The sequence below is a fragment of the Trichomycterus rosablanca genome, chromosome 26, assembly GCF_030014385.1.
Source record: "Trichomycterus rosablanca isolate fTriRos1 chromosome 26, fTriRos1.hap1, whole genome shotgun sequence".
Classification (NCBI taxonomy): Eukaryota; Metazoa; Chordata; class Actinopteri; order Siluriformes; family Trichomycteridae; genus Trichomycterus; species Trichomycterus rosablanca.
In genome coordinates this window covers 15,355,422-15,374,099 of record NC_086013.1, presented here as the reverse complement: position 1 = coordinate 15,374,099, position 18,678 = coordinate 15,355,422, and the positions used below count along the sequence as shown (strand labels likewise).

General features: G+C 42.4%; 3 protein-coding genes across 3 annotated transcripts; 1 reads left to right on the top strand and 2 right to left on the bottom strand.

Moving 5' to 3' along the window:
- Positions 1-3,301: 3,301 nt before the first annotated feature.
- On the bottom strand, positions 3,302-5,682 carry wdr45 (WD repeat domain 45). Its single transcript, XM_062988977.1, has one exon. The coding sequence runs from the start codon at positions 5,579-5,581 to the stop codon at positions 4,505-4,507; it is 1,077 nt and encodes a 358-aa protein (XP_062845047.1). The 5' UTR covers positions 5,582-5,682; the 3' UTR covers positions 3,302-4,504.
- A 1,405-nt stretch (positions 5,683-7,087) lies between these two features.
- On the top strand, positions 7,088-10,785 carry LOC134303478 (FAST kinase domain-containing protein 5, mitochondrial). The gene is made up of 2 exons (XM_062988908.1): positions 7,088-7,129; positions 8,327-10,785. The coding sequence occupies exon 2, from the start codon at positions 8,339-8,341 to the stop codon at positions 10,751-10,753; it is 2,415 nt and encodes an 804-aa protein (XP_062844978.1). The 5' UTR covers positions 7,088-7,129; positions 8,327-8,338; the 3' UTR covers positions 10,754-10,785.
- An 869-nt stretch (positions 10,786-11,654) lies between these two features.
- rnf185 (ring finger protein 185) lies at positions 11,655-17,241 on the bottom strand. The gene is made up of 7 exons (XM_062988608.1): positions 17,132-17,241; positions 15,270-15,480; positions 15,110-15,128; positions 13,980-14,092; positions 13,817-13,871; positions 12,692-12,809; positions 11,655-12,068 (listed from the first exon to the last, which is right to left on the bottom strand). The coding sequence occupies exons 2-7, from the start codon at positions 15,446-15,448 to the stop codon at positions 11,971-11,973; spliced, it is 582 nt and encodes a 193-aa protein (XP_062844678.1). The 5' UTR covers positions 15,449-15,480; positions 17,132-17,241; the 3' UTR covers positions 11,655-11,970.
- Positions 17,242-18,678: the final 1,437 nt, after the last annotated feature.

Genomic DNA, 18,678 nt, shown 5'->3' with positions numbered 1-18,678 from the left:
AAAGCAGCGGCGGAGGACTTCGCGGTTATTTGCAGTGACTCGAACCGTATTACCGTTTTACATTTTTAATCCACGTTTGCGGACAATGTAGAGCATATTAGAAAGAGAGCGAAAGGTTTAAAAATAGGTTAATGCACTTTGCTTTGGTCTCAGACCGTGTTAATACGAGAGAGGTGTGTGTGAGTGGATGAACAGCGTCTGCTGAATGATGTTTGGTTAATGAAGCTGCTAGTCAGTGGAGGAGTCAGCGGCTGAGCCAAAAAAACATAAATGCTAAGAGGGCAATCGGAAACTAGCGCGCGGAGAACGGGGGGCGCTTCTGAAGCTCGCTCCGTCCCATCCGGCGCTAATGAACTGATTCTGTTCGAATGGGACTTTACCTTCTTCCAAAAAGAATATGTGTTGGTGTAGACTTTCTGAAAGTACCATTTAGAATATTTGACTTTAAAAAGAAAATATAATATGCAGTAGATTGAAGTGACGTTTTGGGGTGAGTACGCCGTGTACCCGGGCTTCGTCGCCATATTTTACTAGGATCTGAAGACTGGAGTTTGGTTGTGTGGTTGTCGAGAAGGATTAGTGGGATTAGTGAGATTGTGTATTGAGTGAGTTAGGGACGAGTGGACAAAGGTGGAAAAGTGGTAGCATTTAAAAAAATAAATAAAACACCTTTTGTCACAAAGCTACATCAGCATCATATCACAATCCAACAAATGATTTCATTTCTGGTATTGATAAAATAGCACTGTCATCAGTACAGACAGACCTGATCCAACTCAAGCAAGAGTTTATTTAGAAAATCAAGTCAAGTCAATTTTAAAAAATTGCTTTAAAAAAGCAACTTTACAGAATCCAGGACCACAGACCAAAAATCACTCCTGAGCAAGCCGAGGGCAACAGTGGCAAGGAAAAACTCCCCTACAATTACAGAAAGGAACCTTGAGAGAAACCAGACTCAGCTGGGACCTTCATGCTCTTTGGGTGGCCTAGAAGATACTTTAAATAAATAGGATTTACACAAATCATATCAACGCAAAATTAAATTAAACTGAAAGTTGTAACTAGCAAAAAAAATAATTGAGTTCTTCGTTGTTCAGTCCAGTCTGTGAGGAAGTCTGTTGTAAGTTCTGGACTTTTTTGGTGCAAACACGCCAGGTTTCCATCCCATCTAGTAGGAGCAGCATTATTGGCACTGCAGTCTCGACTTGCAGTCTTTGACCTTGAGAGTGATCATTCTCACTAGCCTTGGACCACTGAGATTGTGTTTCTCTTCGGCTGTATCTGAGGGAGGAAGGTCGACTGGGCTTCATTTAGAATCGGCAACCTTTAGAGAGATGCAACCAGCAACTGTGCTTGTTGGCGGCCCGCATGGGGGTGGTACAAGCGGTAAGAGAACTGCAATAGGGGAATTGGCAATGATTCGATTGGGAGAAATATGTATGAAGGTAAAAAATCAGGTCTTTCTGTACTGAAACACACAATACAGAAATGAGGGTGAAATGTTAAATTGCAGATGTTTCATATCACACTAGGGCATTTCAATCATCTGTTACATAACAGTTAGAGTCAAAAAGTTTACATGAATAATTGCACTAGCCCACTGACGCTGAGTGGTGCTATTGACTGGTCGGGCGTCTACATACAGACATGATTGGCTGTGTCTGTGTCTGAGGGGAGTTGGACGAGGCCCCGTGATGGATTGGCATCCTCTCCGGTGGGTGTTTAAATACATTTTTCTTAGAAACCAGATTCACAGCAACCCTGTCTAATAGTATTAATTTTAAAGATAAAGCAGGAAAGTAACAGCGTTATGAATCCTTACTATGATCCTTACATTGCAAATGGTAATAAGACATTTTTACCACCACTTTATCTTATTCAGGGTTGCGCTGGGTTTAAATCATTGGGCGAATTATAGGAAACACCCTGAGAAGGTCGCCAGTCCATCACGGCACGAAAAGGGACGTTTTCAAAGCATATTTTTATGTTTTTTCTTCTAGATCAATCATCTATTAGTCACATTTAGAGCAGCTAACATTTAGCTTCATTCATTGTGTCTCATTCATTGTCCAGCATAACCAAATCCTGCATGTTTCTTAATTTTTAATTCTTAATTTCAAATCCTTATAAATATTCGAAGTCATTGTGACTGACCTCTCCAGGATTCCTGGTATAGTGAAGTCCCTGACAAGTATTTCTTCAACTACAAGGTCACTTTCTTCACTACCAGACCTTGAGATATTTGAAATGAATTGAACCGAATTGAGATGATCTTTTGTATTCTGATCTGATCTCCTGTAGTTTTATGACATCAGGTGTTAAAGGAATCATAATTTACAAAGCTTTAGATGGCCGCCACCCCTCTAATGTCTTTGGCCACATTTGCTGCTATGTAATTCTGTTGTGTCCTGCTGTGTTCTTGGTAGAGACAAAGGGGCAGTCGACTGCATGTAAATATCATTGTTATTTATGTGTACATATCTATTCTATCCAAATATACTGAGCTATTGCGTGTGAATACCTTTGTGAATTAATGAGACTGACATGTCAGCTTTTATTTTTCAAAATATTAATATAGAAATATAATATAATATATTAAATCTTTTAAAAAGAAATTCGATCGGCTAAACACAGTACGAGGACAGAAACACGTGGAAGTCTATCCCCGATGTCTATCTCCCCCCCCCCCCCCCGTCTCACATTTGCTGAAATGTACGAAGGGAGGACAGACTGTCGCCACTGTTTTCATTCAGATTTTTTTATGCTTCAGATTCGCTTGGGAAAAAAGCATATCTTAGCAAATATGAATTCAATTATTAACGATGTGAATAAAATGAATGAACAAGAACGTTGTTATTTTTAGTTCTGTAAAGCCACACCATAACTAATACATTTGATTACCTGATTATTTCTGTATACTCTGTAGGTACATGAATATTTGTTATTTTAAGTAGCTGGAAACACAGCCGAGGTACAAACTGCCTCTGGAATAGTCAGCTTTATCATTGTTGAGGAGGAGAAGCAGCTGCACACATGCCATGGGTCATCACACACAATGCCAGCTAAAGTGGTATAAAGCACTACACCATTCTACACTGGAAAAGTCGAAACAACATTTCTAAAGTGAGAAACATATACTTCAACATCCGGGTTTGATGAATGTCAGAAGAACTCTATCTGATGGGGACCAGGGTAGTTCTGAGGTTATTTTTAATATAATATATTTTGGGCCTTGTAGTTATAGTGACAGCTTAATACAACAACACACTACGACAATAAAATAAATTATAGATTCTTTCAATGATTGTGAATCTTTTTAATGTGTGGGCAAATATACATTTAGCACAAGGTAACAGTTTGGGTCCCTCTGTTCCCTTCCTCACCAAAAAACGGGTATATAAGTATAAACTGTTAAATCACTACAATATTTTATTAGTTACAAAGAGCATGAGTTAAGTAATATTCAGAAATTATAATTATACAATGAACATTTACATTTTCAGCATTTAGCAGACGCTTTTATCCAAAGCGACTTACACAATGAGCGGAACACGATGAGCAATTGAGGGTTAAGGGCCTTGCTCAGGGACCCAACAGTGGCAACTTGGTGGTGGCGGGGCTTGAACCAGCAACCTTCTGTTTACTAGCCCAGTACCTTAACCACTGAGCTATCACTGGCCCTAATGAACACATTAGTTTTTTTCACACACAGCTGCATTATTCAACCTATTTTTACATCATCGATTTACATCAACAATCTGCAGTCTGGCGGTGTTATGATAGGACTTGTAGAAGGACTCAGAAGAAGATGAAGATCAAGAATAAGCTATATAGACAACATCATCACAACATGGACTGCATTTTTACCAGACAGAAAGCTGAGCCATCTGTGGGGTGTAGTGACATGACATGACGTGCATCCTGTGTGTATTTATTCATTTCTCTCTGAAATACTGACAACAGTTTAAAAAAGATAGTGAACAAGGGAGTAGCAGGTAGTGTCGGTGCCACACAGCTCCAGGGATTCACATTTCAGGATCTGATAATAACATATTTGTAACAGAAAGAGAAGTGAATTTTGTGTTGACTTATTCTCTGTTAAGTATTTATTTATTTATAAGGATTTTAACGTCATGTTTTACACACTTTGGTTACTGCTTACACAAGATTAATCAGTTCAAGTCTTTAATATCAAACACAGTCATGGACAATTTTGTATCTCCAGTTCACCTCACCTGCACGTCTTTGGACTTTGGGAGGAAACCGGAGCTCCCGTTCCACCTGGGAATCGAACCCAAATCAACTAATCAGCACAAGAAAGTAATTCAAGGATACGAGTGTGTTTGTGTAGCTTTGTAGATTATGCGAAGGTGAAGGCTGACATTTGATTTGTTTCTTAACAAAACAGATTTCTTAAAAAAATCAATAACATTTCCTTCAAACAGTTACACAAATCTATCAGTACAATCTCAAAACACAATGAATTATATTCTCAGCTTGATTTTTAGAAGTCGTCATCGTCGCAGATATCAAGATACACATCGAAAGCTTCTCGATTACAGTTTCCATCAGGGGTGAAGACATACTTATGAAATGTCCCATCGACACATATGGCAATGACAGAGTTGACATTCTTGGAGGTGTTCTTCCCAAATGCACAGATGCAGGCACATTCAGCAGGCACAGTAAAACTAGCCAGAGACCACTGACTGTCCACGTACTGCCCGATGACCGGCCCGACTTTTCCCACCCGTGCCAGGGCAGAGCGTCGGTTCAGCTTGGTATCCTTGAGGGCAAATATGTGAACGGTGCCCTTATCACTGGAAGCGCACAGGAAGGACGAGTCGTGGCTGAAGTTGATGCAGTATAAAGTGGCAGGATCGGTTCCTCTGCGCAGCTCCACCAGTTTGTCCCGGGTTGTGGTGTCAAACAGGCGGATCAGGGTGCCCTTCTGGGACGCAGATGCCACCACGCTGCCGGGCTGGTTCAGAGCCAAGCAGGCTATTTCGCTCTGATGGGCATTGATCGTAAAGGGCGCTGAAGATGATCCAGGTTTGGTGTTGGAAAGGTCCACCAGCTGTAGGCTTCCACATTTGTGTCCAGGGAAAACCAGTAACTGCTTTTCCATGCTGGGACACAAGTCACACAGACCTTTTGGGTTATCTCGAGTGTCAAATTCGAACAGTTTGACAGGGTTGTCTGGGAAGCTGTACACGTAGATCCTGTTCTTCAGGACTATGATGATTTTGTCATGCCTCATTCGCACTGTGAGCACTGGTTTAGTGAAGGTAAACTCCAGCACCAGTTTGTCCTTGTTGTCTCTCACCTCTCGGGCATCATCCCAAACTAACACAGAGATCTCTGAGAATTTGGGGTTAACACCACCACCCACAACAGCCAGCAGGTTTGAACGATGGAGCATGGTGCAGTGCTGAATGCTGCCAACCTGGTCGTGGTCGAGGTGCCCTTTTTCCATCAAGGGTTCCACGTTGTAAATACGGACTCCAGTCTCCATAGCACAACAAAAACAGCTCTGTTCCTGGTTAAACTGCAGGCTGTTCACTCCCCGCTGCCCGGACATGATTAAAACTGGCTTCTTATACCTGTATAAACAAAATGTAATAATAACGTAGTGCCGATAACGGCGTGTTTACTTATTTTACACGACGTAAACAAGCACATTTACTTCCTACACCAGTTGTGACGTAATACATCAGCACTGAGTTCACGTGTCGTTTAAGACGGAATCGACTCTTTAGCTCGGCTCTTTGTGTCGGCTTCTTAGGCAAACAGTGGGAGTCGACTCGCAGTCGCAGATTTTTTTATCATAGTTTAAAAGTACATCCAACAAACTCATGATTATGTGTCCACATACTTTTAAGAATGCAGCGTAGATAAAATCCAGTGCCTTTGCATCAAGATAGACTGGTCAAGTGCATTTAAGTTTAATATATTTCTACCTGGCAACCAAAAGTGTGGCTTGAAACCTTGACTTTTCAAAGTCAATCGAAATTAAAAAATTACGACTTTATTGTCAAAGTCAGATATTTAAAAGTTTCTTAACAGTGGCCCTAAAGCGCCGTCGTACCATATAGCATATATTTGTGTATTAAATAAACAAAGAGTCGTTTGAAAACAAACAAAATATAACAAATAAACGACTCTAAATAGTGAGCCGATTCATATGACTCATTACAAAAAGAACCGGAATGCTTCCAACTGCAGTGTCTAAAATCGCACTGTTCTCCCTATTCCCTACACACTAAGAAGTGCGTTATGGGGGTATTCTTGTGCGGCACTGGATATTCTACACTAGACTCTAGTGCACTTCTTTGTGTAATAAATTAGACACTTCCTTAGCAGATGCTGATGATGCTCCAGTGCTATCTAGTGGGACATAGTGGACGTAGAATCTCAAAGCAGCACGACGCAACTAACAGAGTTCCAAACTGGAAAGTAGTAATTGATTTAATGTGTCGAGATAAACCCTCATAATAATAATAATAATAATAATAATAATAATAATAATACTGAAATCATGTTGTTCACACACATTGACCCTGAAGACCTGAACTTGATCCTTGCCTTCGTTTACGTTCAGTCTGTGAGTAGTTTAGTATGCTTTCCCCAAGCCTGTTGTAAATTCCTCCTACCATTCAAAACACGCAGAAGGTAGATTGGCTGCTATAAATACCCCTAGCTTTGAGTAAGAAGGCATTTTGCTGTGCGGCGTTGTTGCAATATCCACCGCGTACACTCGCTTGTCCACTAGAAGGTGGATTAGAGGGGTGCAGGAGGTGGATTGGCTTTCCTAAAGTGTATACCCGCTAGTCCCCAGTGTTTACGGATGACACCCGCATGACCATGGGACTTTATTAATGTTTTATTATTCATATTATCCACTCTAATGTCTTAAATCGATAAGCTCCCTTACTAGTGCACTGGATAGGGAACAAGTTGGGTTTGGGACACTTCCAATCTACGTTTCTTCTGAGCCACCGTACTGCGTGAGATTCTGCTGAAACCAATGGAAGCGCACATGTAGTTCAAACTGACCTCTTCAGAATCAGAATCATAATCATGTCCTTCATGTGCCAAATAACTGAATTAATTAAAACATACACGGAATGTAAGTGTGTTTATGTTTCATTTAGATGTTTGTCGTAATATATAGAATGAATAATGCTCTGAAATTGTGTTGGATGGAATGTTTGAGAGGCAGATCGTAGTAAAGTGTGACATTATTGTGTTACTGTAATGGTGTTTACAATAAATGAATGAAAGATGTGACCGTTAATCATACAGTTCATTACAGACATGATGATTGTTTTATATGGTTGTGGCACCTCTATGATACACACTACATTGGCACACAACACCAGTACCACACACAACCATGGCACTCACAATACCAGCAACGTACATATTAGTACCACACACACACACTACCACTACAAATCATACCACCAGTACACCACACACTACCACTACACATCATACCACCAGTACACCACACTACAATGATACTCAAACCACCGGTACCACACATACTACCATCACACATCACATCATACCACCAGTACACCACACTACAATGATACTCAAACCACCAGTACCATACACACTACCATCACATCATACCACCAGTACCACACACACTATTATCTCATCATACCACCAGTACACCACACTACCATCACGCATCATACCACCAGTACCACACACACTATTATCTCATCATACCACCAGTACACCACACTACCATCACACGTCATCACATCATACCACCAGTATCACAGACACTATTATCTCATCATACCACCAGTATCACAGACACTACCATCACACATCATACCACCAGTATCACAGACACTACCATCACACATCATACCACCAGTATCACAGGCACTACCATCACACATCATACCACCAGTATCACAGGCACTACCATCACACATCATACCACCAGTACCACACACACACTACCATCACACATCATACCACCAGTATCACAGGCACTACCATCACACATCATACCACCAGTATCACAGACACTACCATCACACATCATACCACCAGTATCACAGACACTACCATCACACATCATACCACCAGTACTTATTAGGATGAAGAGATTATTAAAGATCAAATAATATTTTTATGTTTTGTGAAGGTGACTTTCAGCATCATTTGCATGGAATCTCTTTTATTGTTTTATTGTCTTTACTGGGATAAGTCAGTGAGTGTACGCCCCAGTATAATCAAACTAGTCTGACATGATTTGTGGTTCATATTTATGACATAAACCGTCTCCATCTGTTTTTAGAATCTGCTGCGGATGTCTGCGAGAGCGATGTGGCATCGAGCGGCAAAGCTGCTTCTGTGTGCACGTTCACCATGCAGGCCTGTGTACAGAGCTCAGAACGTCTCCTCAGGAAGGGACCGTGGACGAGAGGAGAAGCAGGAGGAGAGTGAGGCGGAAACGTACGCCTTGGTGTACAACCCGTCTGCTTACTACCATTCCAGCGCAGAACACTCTGGGAACCTGAGGCATTCGGGAACAGAAGAGGACGCCTCTCAGGGTGTCGTGGGTGCTGGGTTCAGACAGCAGAGTAATAAGTATTCTATCAGCTCCTCGCGTGGATTATCCAGCTCTCAAAACAACCTGCCGAGTTATTCTGGTAATGAAGAAGCCGACAGTAAGAATAAATCTGTCAATCCCAAAGATTTGCAGGAGTATCTAAAAAGAGACGCACGTAACTTTCAGAGGTGCAGACCTGAGTACCAGAATATTAGCTATGATCCGTCCTTGAGTCCACCTGCTCTCCCCATCAAAGATGGCCTGGTCCTGCTTCATAAAGTATCCCTAATGAAAGGAAGCGTGCAAGCGTCTGATATAGCTCATTTCCTTTGCAAGTTGGGCCAAGTTGAACCTAAGCAGAGTCCGGTGGTCAGAGGAAGCATGCGGTTCTCCATGCTTCTGCGATACAGTGTGGAAAACCTGCAAAACTTTACCAACCTGGAGCTACTTGAGATTCTCCAGGCTTTTGTGAGACTGGGATTGTCCGGCTCTCATAGTAAGCTAGGTTTGTATGAGGCTGAATTCTGCCGTCGGGCCGGTCACATGGATCTCCACCAGCTGCTGCTTGTGGCAGACCTGTGGCGCTGCCTTGGGCGGTCAGTGCCACGATATGTGGAGAAATTATGTGACTCTATGAGCTGCCACTTTGGCCAGTTTGGTCCTGCAGAGCTGGTCCAGTTTCTGTATATACTAGGAGAGAGCAGACAATGTCCTGCGTATCTTTTACCATCTGTAGAAGGCCTCATCTTGCGCCATCTAGACAAGTTCAAAGGTGAAGAAGTCGGTGCTGTTTGTTTGGGCTTGTTTAAAACTCAGAGTCCCGTCTCTAATGCGGTAGCACGCCAGATCGTTGACCGAGCGTGTGCCGTAGTTGAAGAAATGTCCGATTTCGGCTTAGTAAACGTCCTGAAGCTAATGCGATTTTGCCACATGGACCACCTTCCATGGTTAGAGGCTCTGAGCACAGAAGTACCCCGGCGTGCCCCACAGATGGCGGTTCAGGGCTTGATGCACGTGGCCTTGACTTGCTCTGCCTTGCATTACCGTGATGACCGAATCCTCCTGGCTGTCGCAGAACACCTACCTCATGTAGCCGCTTCTTACAGGAGCAAAGATGCTGCTAAGCTCCTGTGGGCTTTCGGGACCTTGGGGGTCCAGCCCAGCAAGTGTCCGAGCCTCCACTCGCGACTCACCGATGCTCTGCGTGAACGAGACTCCGAGTTCCGGAGCTACCCCGAACACCTTCTGACGGCGTTGCTAGGCTTGGCGTTTGTAGGCCAGTTCCCGCACGACTTGCTCAGCCTGGCTTTAAGCCCCGAATTTAGTAACCAAGTCACGAGTACGCTGGATTTAAAGAAAGACCTCTACACTCTGGACGGTACTGTGGAGTTAGAGTTACCGGGATGGACGGGGCCACGGTTAAGTCTGGCAACCAGGGAAGAAGTAAGAAAGCAGCTGTGGGAATTTGCTCAGGCTGAGTTGGGTCAGAGACCAGAAGTTTTGGAGGCAGAATCTGTCCTGCAGGAGTTGCTAGGAGGGAAGAAATTTGTTCGCAAGAGAATGATTCTACCTCACATGCGCTCTTTAGACCTTGAATTGCAGTTGGATCCCAGTGAACAACCTCAGCCTGTTGCATATCAGCCCCACATGAACTCCACTCCGGGGTCATCATGGCCTCACGGTTGGGAAGGCGGATGCACCGGGGTGACCCTGACGGACGACCTGCTGGCCCAGCTAACCAGTGGCAAAAGACCCTCAGCCGAAAGTACCGACGCGCCGTCTCAGCAGCCAGTCCTGCGCCCGGTGGAGGGAGCCGCCAAAAGAGAAGCCATCTTGAGCATCGGCGTGGACTTGACGGAGGACCTCATGCATGCTCTGACGAAACCTCGCGACCGTTCTTGTTCCGGCGCTGGACAGCCCACAGCACCACCGACGGTCCGTCGGCTCGCGGTTCAGATCACCAGCAGGAACAACTACTGTTACAGGACTCAGCAGTTACTCGGGCTCCACGCGATGAAGAGGAGGCAGCTGGTACTGGCGGGGTATACAGTGGTCGAGGTGCCACACTGGGAATGGTTTCCACTGCTCCGACGCTCGCTGTCTGAGAGACTCGCTTACATGCACTGCAAAGTTTTTAGTAGTTACGACTCTAAAGTAAGGAAAAGAAAATGATGTCTAATAAAGCGCATTTGATTATCCGTGCACATGAAGGCCAGCAGTTTGTTTTCACTGCAACTTAAATGTAGATAAAATCATGGACGATTATTAAGAGTTTCCTTTCAAAATACACCAGCCCATCAGAGCTGAGATCTTCACATTACTGTATATCAAAGTGAAAGCCCCTAAATCCGGCTGGCTGATAGCAGAGCCGAGTTAAATAACAGATGACCATTAATTTATTTATTAGGATTTGAATGTCATGTTTTACACACTTTGGTTCCATTCAGGACCCAGTCATGGACCATTTAGTATCTCCAATTCACCTCACTTGCATGTCTTTGGACTGTGGGAGGAAACCGGAGCTCCCAGAGGAAACCACACAGACACGGAGAGAACATGCAAACTCCACACAAAAAGGACCCAGACCGCTCCACTTGGGAATCGAACCCAGGACCTTCTTGCTGTGAGGCGACAGTGCTACCCATCGAGGCTCTGTGGTGCCCAAAGGCTGCCCAATCAAAATAGCTAAAAGATAAAGAGTATCGAGCTTGTGATGGGTGGTTATGCAGGCAAATCTCAAACAAGGGCAGTATGGACACTTTAACAATCGTGTGTTTAGCAGCAGGAGTAACAGAGGAATGATTCCTAAACAAAAAGCCTTGTTTTGTCTTCACCTCAAAACACAGTTTGTTAATATGGTAAAAATAAGACTAGACATATTCCTAGGTATCTGTAAACCGTAACCTGCTCCAGAATAATACCGTCCTTGGTGGTGATACACAATAAGACAGGAGTAGAGGCGAATTACGATCAGATAATTGGATTTGACTTGATTGGGTGGAAAACGGGGTAGAAAAGCATAAATACTAATAATCACAAATCCACAAATAATAGAAGCCAAACACAGTTGATGAACCTTTTTGGAGAAATAAGCCTCTGTTTTTTTATTTAAAATTACAATCTGTGAGGGAAAGAAACAGCCCAAGAAATCACATTTACAGAATTTTATACCATCATTACAGCACACATAAGATCACATTGCATGCCGTGCATCCCCTTCACAAGAAATACGAGCTTACATTGTTTAAAATCGTCTGACTCGACTGAACGACGAGTCCGACGACGTTTCGTTTCCATTAGTTAAACTTTAGAGATTAGTGTCCGAGTTCATCGTAGATTCCACAGAGAGGAGAAAGTCAAATCACATCCTGAGAGGAATTCAGAATCATTTATGCAATGAGAAGCCAGAACATGATGACGAGAGCCACGAACAAGAAGAGGCGGGACAGGAACTGCTCGTCCGTGTGCTGTGGTGTCCCAGGCGCTGCTGCAGAGTGTTTAAATAAAAAAGGACAAATTTAATACTATTGCAAAAACAAAGAATAACAAAGGTAACTGAGACATTTCCAATAAACAAGTCTTGATTATTTAGTGTTGGTAAGCATTGTTAACCTGTCTGCACAAAGAACATCTACAGCAGATATGAAGCATAATAATCTACATAGCCACTAAGGCAGGGCTTTTAAAACCCTGGGTCGCAGAGAAAAATAATAATAATTAAATCAACAAATGAAATAAACTCGTACACGAATGGCTTTACGTTATATCTTGTAAACCACAGTGGGACCAGATTGCCTCTATTTTTATTAATTAAGTACATTTCGTTTTGTGTTTCATCGATGAGCTGTGTTTCTAACTCAAGAGCTTGAGATCTCAGCAGTGGTGGACTTGGAAACTGTATTTTTTCTGGATTACTTTTGAACATGGCTAAACTAATCCTGGAGCGAGTATTATGAAGCCCTCCCGGTCACACAAATCAAATAAAACATCTTTTTAAAATAGAATTTACATGAGGAAACACAAAACTGGTCAGATACATAGTAAAATACATAGAACTTTATCATTCGCATGAGGGACGGACGTTGATAAAGCAGTGTTTACGTTCAGTACCTGGAGGTGGTCGTCCATCGTTGATATTGAACGCTGTGGCGAATATCCCGAATGGAAACGCTCCAATACCGAACGACATCTGAAAGCCGCCGTCTCCGAAGCCGAATCCCTGGAATCCCTGCAACATGCAACAATGCTGGTTTGAGCTGCAGTGAAGAAAAGCTAACGGCACTGTAAACACAGTTGGTCGTGTTTGTGTTTGAGAAAGAAAAGGTTGGATGCTGATTTATACAGAGACCAGGACTGGTCCAGGTCCAGGGGTCTGTATGATTGGAAATGGGGGGTGGTGGTCACATGTAGCTTAGTATAGCTCCGAATGCACCTTACATCTTTGTGTGGCCTGCACGATTAGGAAGCCAGGGTCACATGGAGCTTAGCATGGCTCTCTATATTTCCTAACCTAAAACGGCTGCAAATTGGACACTCACATTGTGGGGTGTGTGGGGGTCTGGCTCTCCTTGATCAGATTGGGGGTTGTGCTTGGGAATTGGAACTGACTAGATTGACAAAAGAAAGGGGAAAGAAATTTGGAATTTAGAATTTTAATAGGAGCGTCCAAACTTTAGTGGAACACTGTCCAATAATAAATGTGTATAATTAACCCATTAACTGCCATAATAACTTGGGGATCATGTACTTTAACCTGTCTGGTAACGGCATCGGTCAGTCACTTCGAAAAACAGGACGTATGGGACGAATGGGTTAATGTTCCACTCATGCAGATAATATAGCATATAATACAGATGAATTTTTAATGCTTTAAGCGCAACAGAAATCCTGTAGAACATGATGCAACTTCAAATGGGAGGTTTAGTCATTACCTGAGCGGGTGACAGAAACCACCATCACTTAATAAGTCCCTTTGGGGGCCGAGCTTTTACTAATGAATTACTTACCGGGTGGCGCTACACTCGTGTCCTACCCCCACGTAATAGTTTCATCACGTTTGACTAGTGCAACGAGGCCACCGTTATTGCGTGTGTGTGTGTGTGTGTGTGTGTGTGTGTGTGTTGTTAGACACACACCGTGACTCGAGCAGAATGCACCGACACCCCCGATTTTTTATTTACACAAACAATGCTGACGAGGATCGTTCTGATTCTTCTGGGTGGCATGAATACTTACCCCACGGTTCTCAGGCTCGGGTCTTTGTCCCTGTGGTCTGGGCGGAGTCCTCTCTCTAAAAAATCCAGAACATTGTGAGGTTAACGCGAATCTATACCAATTATTCTATACCAGTGATGCATTCGCTGGTCTTACGACTGCAAAGAAATCGAACGCGATCTACCTCGGATCCTGCTGCCCTGTGCTGCCCCGCCCGTACAGTGGGATCACTTTGTCTCGGCTGATGCCTGCTTTACATACTGGACACACTTGTCTGTTCGGCCGTGTTTCCAACCACTAAGGGATCACACAGAGAAAAATCCTTAAGATTAACATTCTTATGAAGGGCAGGTACACTGACACTATGGAACAAATAAAGATGCAAATTGTCCTTGAGAATTCCCTTTAACAGATAACCATTAATTAGCTGTTAATTGTTAAGTGATAAGCTAACAGTCCTATTAACATATGAAACACATTTACATTTCATTTACAGCATTTAGCAGATGATCTTCCACAGTAGACATTTCCTACTCTAGCTTAAGTAGACAACCGTCCAAGAACACAAATCTGCTAAAACCCTGTTAGAATGATTATTATTATTTTTTATTAGTTTTCAGCTTAAGTGCTCAGTAAAGAGGTGGGCTTTAATCATCTTTTGAAGACGCCGAGAGACTCGGATGGTCGGACAGACAGAAAAGGTTCGTTCCACCATTCGGGTGCCAGTACAGATCCTATAGTACAGCTGATAGTACTGGCCACGTGATGCTCTACTGATAAAACAGCAGTGCAAAGCAGAGAATATAAACACTATGAACAAAACTGACCAGAGTTTAGCATTCTGAACATGGATTTTAAGAGAAGTCAATAGCAAACGGTTCATTACAAGTTGCAAATAAACATTCCAATCAAAAAATAGTGATGCAGTCGGTATCTTTAAGCTCTTCCTGATAACATTAGTGTAGTTACTGGAGGATGAAATGCAGAGTTCTGCCTTTACACGGCTGTATGATGCAAAACATGCAGTCTGACTTCATCAGCTTCTGTTTACAATTTTATTTCATAATAGTTTAGTAGTTAAATACTACAAATGCAGAGGTAAGAAGTGTAGCTCACTCTCTGGATACATCTGTAAACAGAACTAAAGCATGAGCACTGAGGCTGCTGAGTCTAAAGTCTGAGTTTAACACTCCCATCTGCAATTAGATGATTTTTGTAACAGACAGAATTAACCGGACAATTGCATCGGCTATCGGTTAGGCATTAACGTCCCTAGTGACAAATCTACTCTCTAAGTGAACGTGGAAAATGTACCTGATGCAAGCAGGGCCAGCTGTGATGAAGATGTGTCCAAAATAGATGCAATGTTAAAAAAAAAAAACAACAACATCAGGTTAATAAGATATTCCACATTTAACCAGCACAGTTTTACACAGGTACAGATTAGACTCTAGTATGAAATGCAATGCCGTACCAAAACAGATGCCCGCATAAGCTTATTACTGCATCCTTGGACGTGTCCAAGCAGATGTTGCACTCGAACGTGCTGTCCTGGTTGCTGTTCTCCCCTGCTGTCTGACCGGCCGAGCTGGTCGCCGTGCCATCTGTGGCCGAGGAGCTCGATGCCTGAGAAGACGTAGCGGCGCTGGCCATGCTGTCCTCAACTCTAAGAGTGGACTAAAAGGCTGGGGGACAGAAAAACAGTCAAATATAAACGTGTATAAAAGTACTGAGCATGCATGTAGACAAAAAAAATGGCCCATAGAACTCTGAAGCTGGGGAGACTGTACACAGCACAGCAATCTGACTGAAATAGATTTGAAATACAATTAAGATTTGGAATGAAATAGAACAGGTTTCACCGCAGGAGGGCAGGAATGCCCTAAACAGCGTGCCAACCCCAATCATAGCCAATTATGTCTGGGTTCACGCCCTGCTGGTCGATAGTAGTAAGCTGGCATCATAGATTTTGCCAATGCCAAAACCTAAATCCATAAATCTTTAGTACCCACTTGATTTAAAGTTCGGATGGGTTAGGAGCTTATATGAAAAAAAAAAAAAACAGATAGGAATGCATTTACATTTGTCATTTTACAGACACTGTTACCTCAGGCGGCTTACATTTGTGAGGATTAAGTGGCTTGTGTGGGGTGCAACTTATCAGTGACCTGCTGATCACCAGTCCGGTATCTTAACCACAGAGCTACTACTGCCCCTTAAACAAACCCCCCCTGGACAAGGCACCAATCCATCGAATATAACTAACCATTCTATCTCCTAGCAGCTCATATATTATGCCAAAGAGCCTAGTGGTTAAGATACTGGACTAGTAATGAAAAGGTGGTTTAAGCCCCACCACTGCCAGGCTACCACTGTTGGGCCCTTGAGCAAGGCCCATGGACAATATACTGTCACAGTACTGTCATTCGCTTTGGATAAAAGCATCTGCTAAATGCCAAAAATGTAAATGAAGGTTAATAAGTTGGCCTGCATCCCTATGTCCAAACTTCCCAAGCACATGTGCAGTGCACCTAACATTTTATCCACCACCCAGGCCTGTCTGTCTGTATGTCCATCTAAATACAAAATAGTCTGAAACTGGCTGCATCCCAATCCAAATACAACCAAAATACACAGCAGCCGCGTCCCAATCCTACATCCAAGTGCACAGTGTACATCATGTAGATTTCAACTCAGCACCTACCCAACTACCCAAGCACCCAGTGTAAATAAAATACATTTCTGATACAGACTGGGTCCCAATTCACACATCACATAGCCCCATCTTCCCACTAACCACTCCATCTTGGTCAGGGTCATGGTGGGTCCGGTGACAGCCAGTCAACCAAACACTGGAAAAAAATTAAGCAACACATCCTGAACACACACTTAAGACATTTATCTACTTAAATACAGATTTGAAACAGCTAGTCCACCTTGCTTATGTTTTGGGGAGGCTGGAAGAAATCAAAATAACACGAAGAAAGCCACGCAGACACGGCGACCCTGACCCTATCAACAGGAATCCTGAGCTTGCAACTTGTAAATACGACTTAAGCTGGTATTAAGCGTGTGGGAAATGCTGTGACAGTAAGTTAACTGCTAAAATAAGAACATTAGGCTTCTATTTTATTATTAACTAGGTGTGTTTATATTATTTAAGCTTTAATACCAGCATATTATATTTACACCAGACTGGAGAAACAACTAGCTGCTGTTGTTGTTGTTAGCTGCGTGTGTGGCTAGCTAGCGTCTGTAGTTAGATAACTCGCTATTCTCTGCTACAAAAAGTCAATACAAAGCAGGAAAATATGTATAAAGATTTAAGTACATTACCTTAACAGTCTCATCCAACAAACTCGAGCTGTGACTGCGCAGATGAACATGTAAATGAGCCGCACCAGCAGATGAACTCTTCCTTCCTCTGCTCTACTTACAGCTGATTACATCAAGCTACACCCGGACCACCGCACTGCGTTCCACAGGAACGGCTACGTCTTTACGTCATACGCAAGGGCTCTGTCCCAAATGGCTACGAATATAATACGGAGTGCACTACATAGTGTGCTCAAGCAAGTTACCTACACTTTACGGCCAAAAGTATTTGGACATCAGACCATGAGCTTGTTGGACATCCTGTTTTTGATCTTTTCAGCAGGAACAACAGCCACTCTCTTAATACTTTGAAGCATGTATGTGCATGTATAAAGAAAAATAATAATTAGAACGCTTTTATTTGTCTTTTTTTTTTTTTTTTTTTTTTTTTTTAGATTAGATTCAACTTTATTGTCATTACACATGTACAAGTACAAGGCAACGAAATGCAGTTTAGCATCTAACCAGAAGTGCAATAAACAGAAAGTGCAGCATATACGGTATCTATGATATACATTATTTACAGTGGGTAAATAGCAGTGGTATGAACAAGATCTATGAAGTTGAATATATTATTGAATGTACTATAAACAAGATATACAGCTAAAAACAATATACAGATTACGGTGCAGATTAAGATTAAGGTGCTATGCAGGTTGAAGTGATACAGATTAAGGGGCTATGGACACCCTATCACCACTCGTTGCAGTGCCTTGCGGTTCGCAACAGTGCAGTTCCCATACCAGACTGCGATACAGCTGGTCAGGATACTTTCAATTGCACAGTGGTAAAAGTTCATATATACATATACAGACGTACAGTACAACAAAATTCTCTATTTGCATATCCCAGTTTGTTTGGAAGTCATACTGCACTCCTGGAGCAGAGAGGGTTAAGGGCCTTGCTTAAGGGCCCAACAGTGGCTGCATGGCAGAGCTGGGATTTGAACTCTCAACCTTTAAGTTGAAAGTAATTAATTGTTCATCAGGTTCATTATTTGGGCCTATTTTTCATTCCAAATGGAATAAAGTCAAGACAATAAGCTGAAATTCAGTTCACCCCAAGAGTAGTTTAGTATTTTAGCTGTCAGGGCTGTATAAGTTATTGAAGCTTAATAATGATGCAAAATAAAGATTTTTGTTGCCATCTGATTTTTTCTTTCTCTATTTTTATACACTACATTTGGAGACTGACTACGGTATCTCCTTTTAATGATTTTTAATTTGCGTACCTCTTTACCTCTTTATTTAGCAATGTGAATAGGAAAGAACATAAAGAGACTGCAGTAACAAGGTTACATTCCAGAAATACTCCTATATTTTAGATTTTTATCCAATCCAAAAAATTATATAATTTAAAAGTGGTTTCTTTGAATTACTCTGTTAAGTCCCATAAACTGGATACATGTACCATTATTATGTGAGTTCAGGTGTTCAGTATACACACTTAATGATATAAAATAATTAATATGCTTCCAACTTGCTGTGTGCTGCTGTGTACAAACTAAA

Bases quoted from the DNA above. Each gene is read 5' to 3' on its own strand.
- LOC134303478 (XM_062988908.1), top strand. From the start codon at position 8,339: ATGTCTGCGAGAGCGATGTGGCATCGAGCGGCAAAGCTGCTTCTGTGT.
- wdr45 (XM_062988977.1), bottom strand. From the start codon at position 5,581: ATGTCCGGGCAGCGGGGAGTGAACAGCCTGCAGTTTAACCAGGAACAG.
- rnf185 (XM_062988608.1), bottom strand. From the start codon at position 15,448: ATGGCCAGCGCCGCTACGTCTTCTCAGGCATCGAGCTCCTCGGCCACA. The intron at 12,810-13,816 runs GTAAGTATTCAT...TGCATGTTGCAG, and splicing joins CCGAGCCTGAGAACCGTGGG to GGATTCCAGGGATTCGGCTT. The intron at 12,069-12,691 runs GTACTGAACGTA...AACACTCTGCAG, and splicing joins CGATGGACGACCACCTCCAG to CAGCGCCTGGGACACCACAG.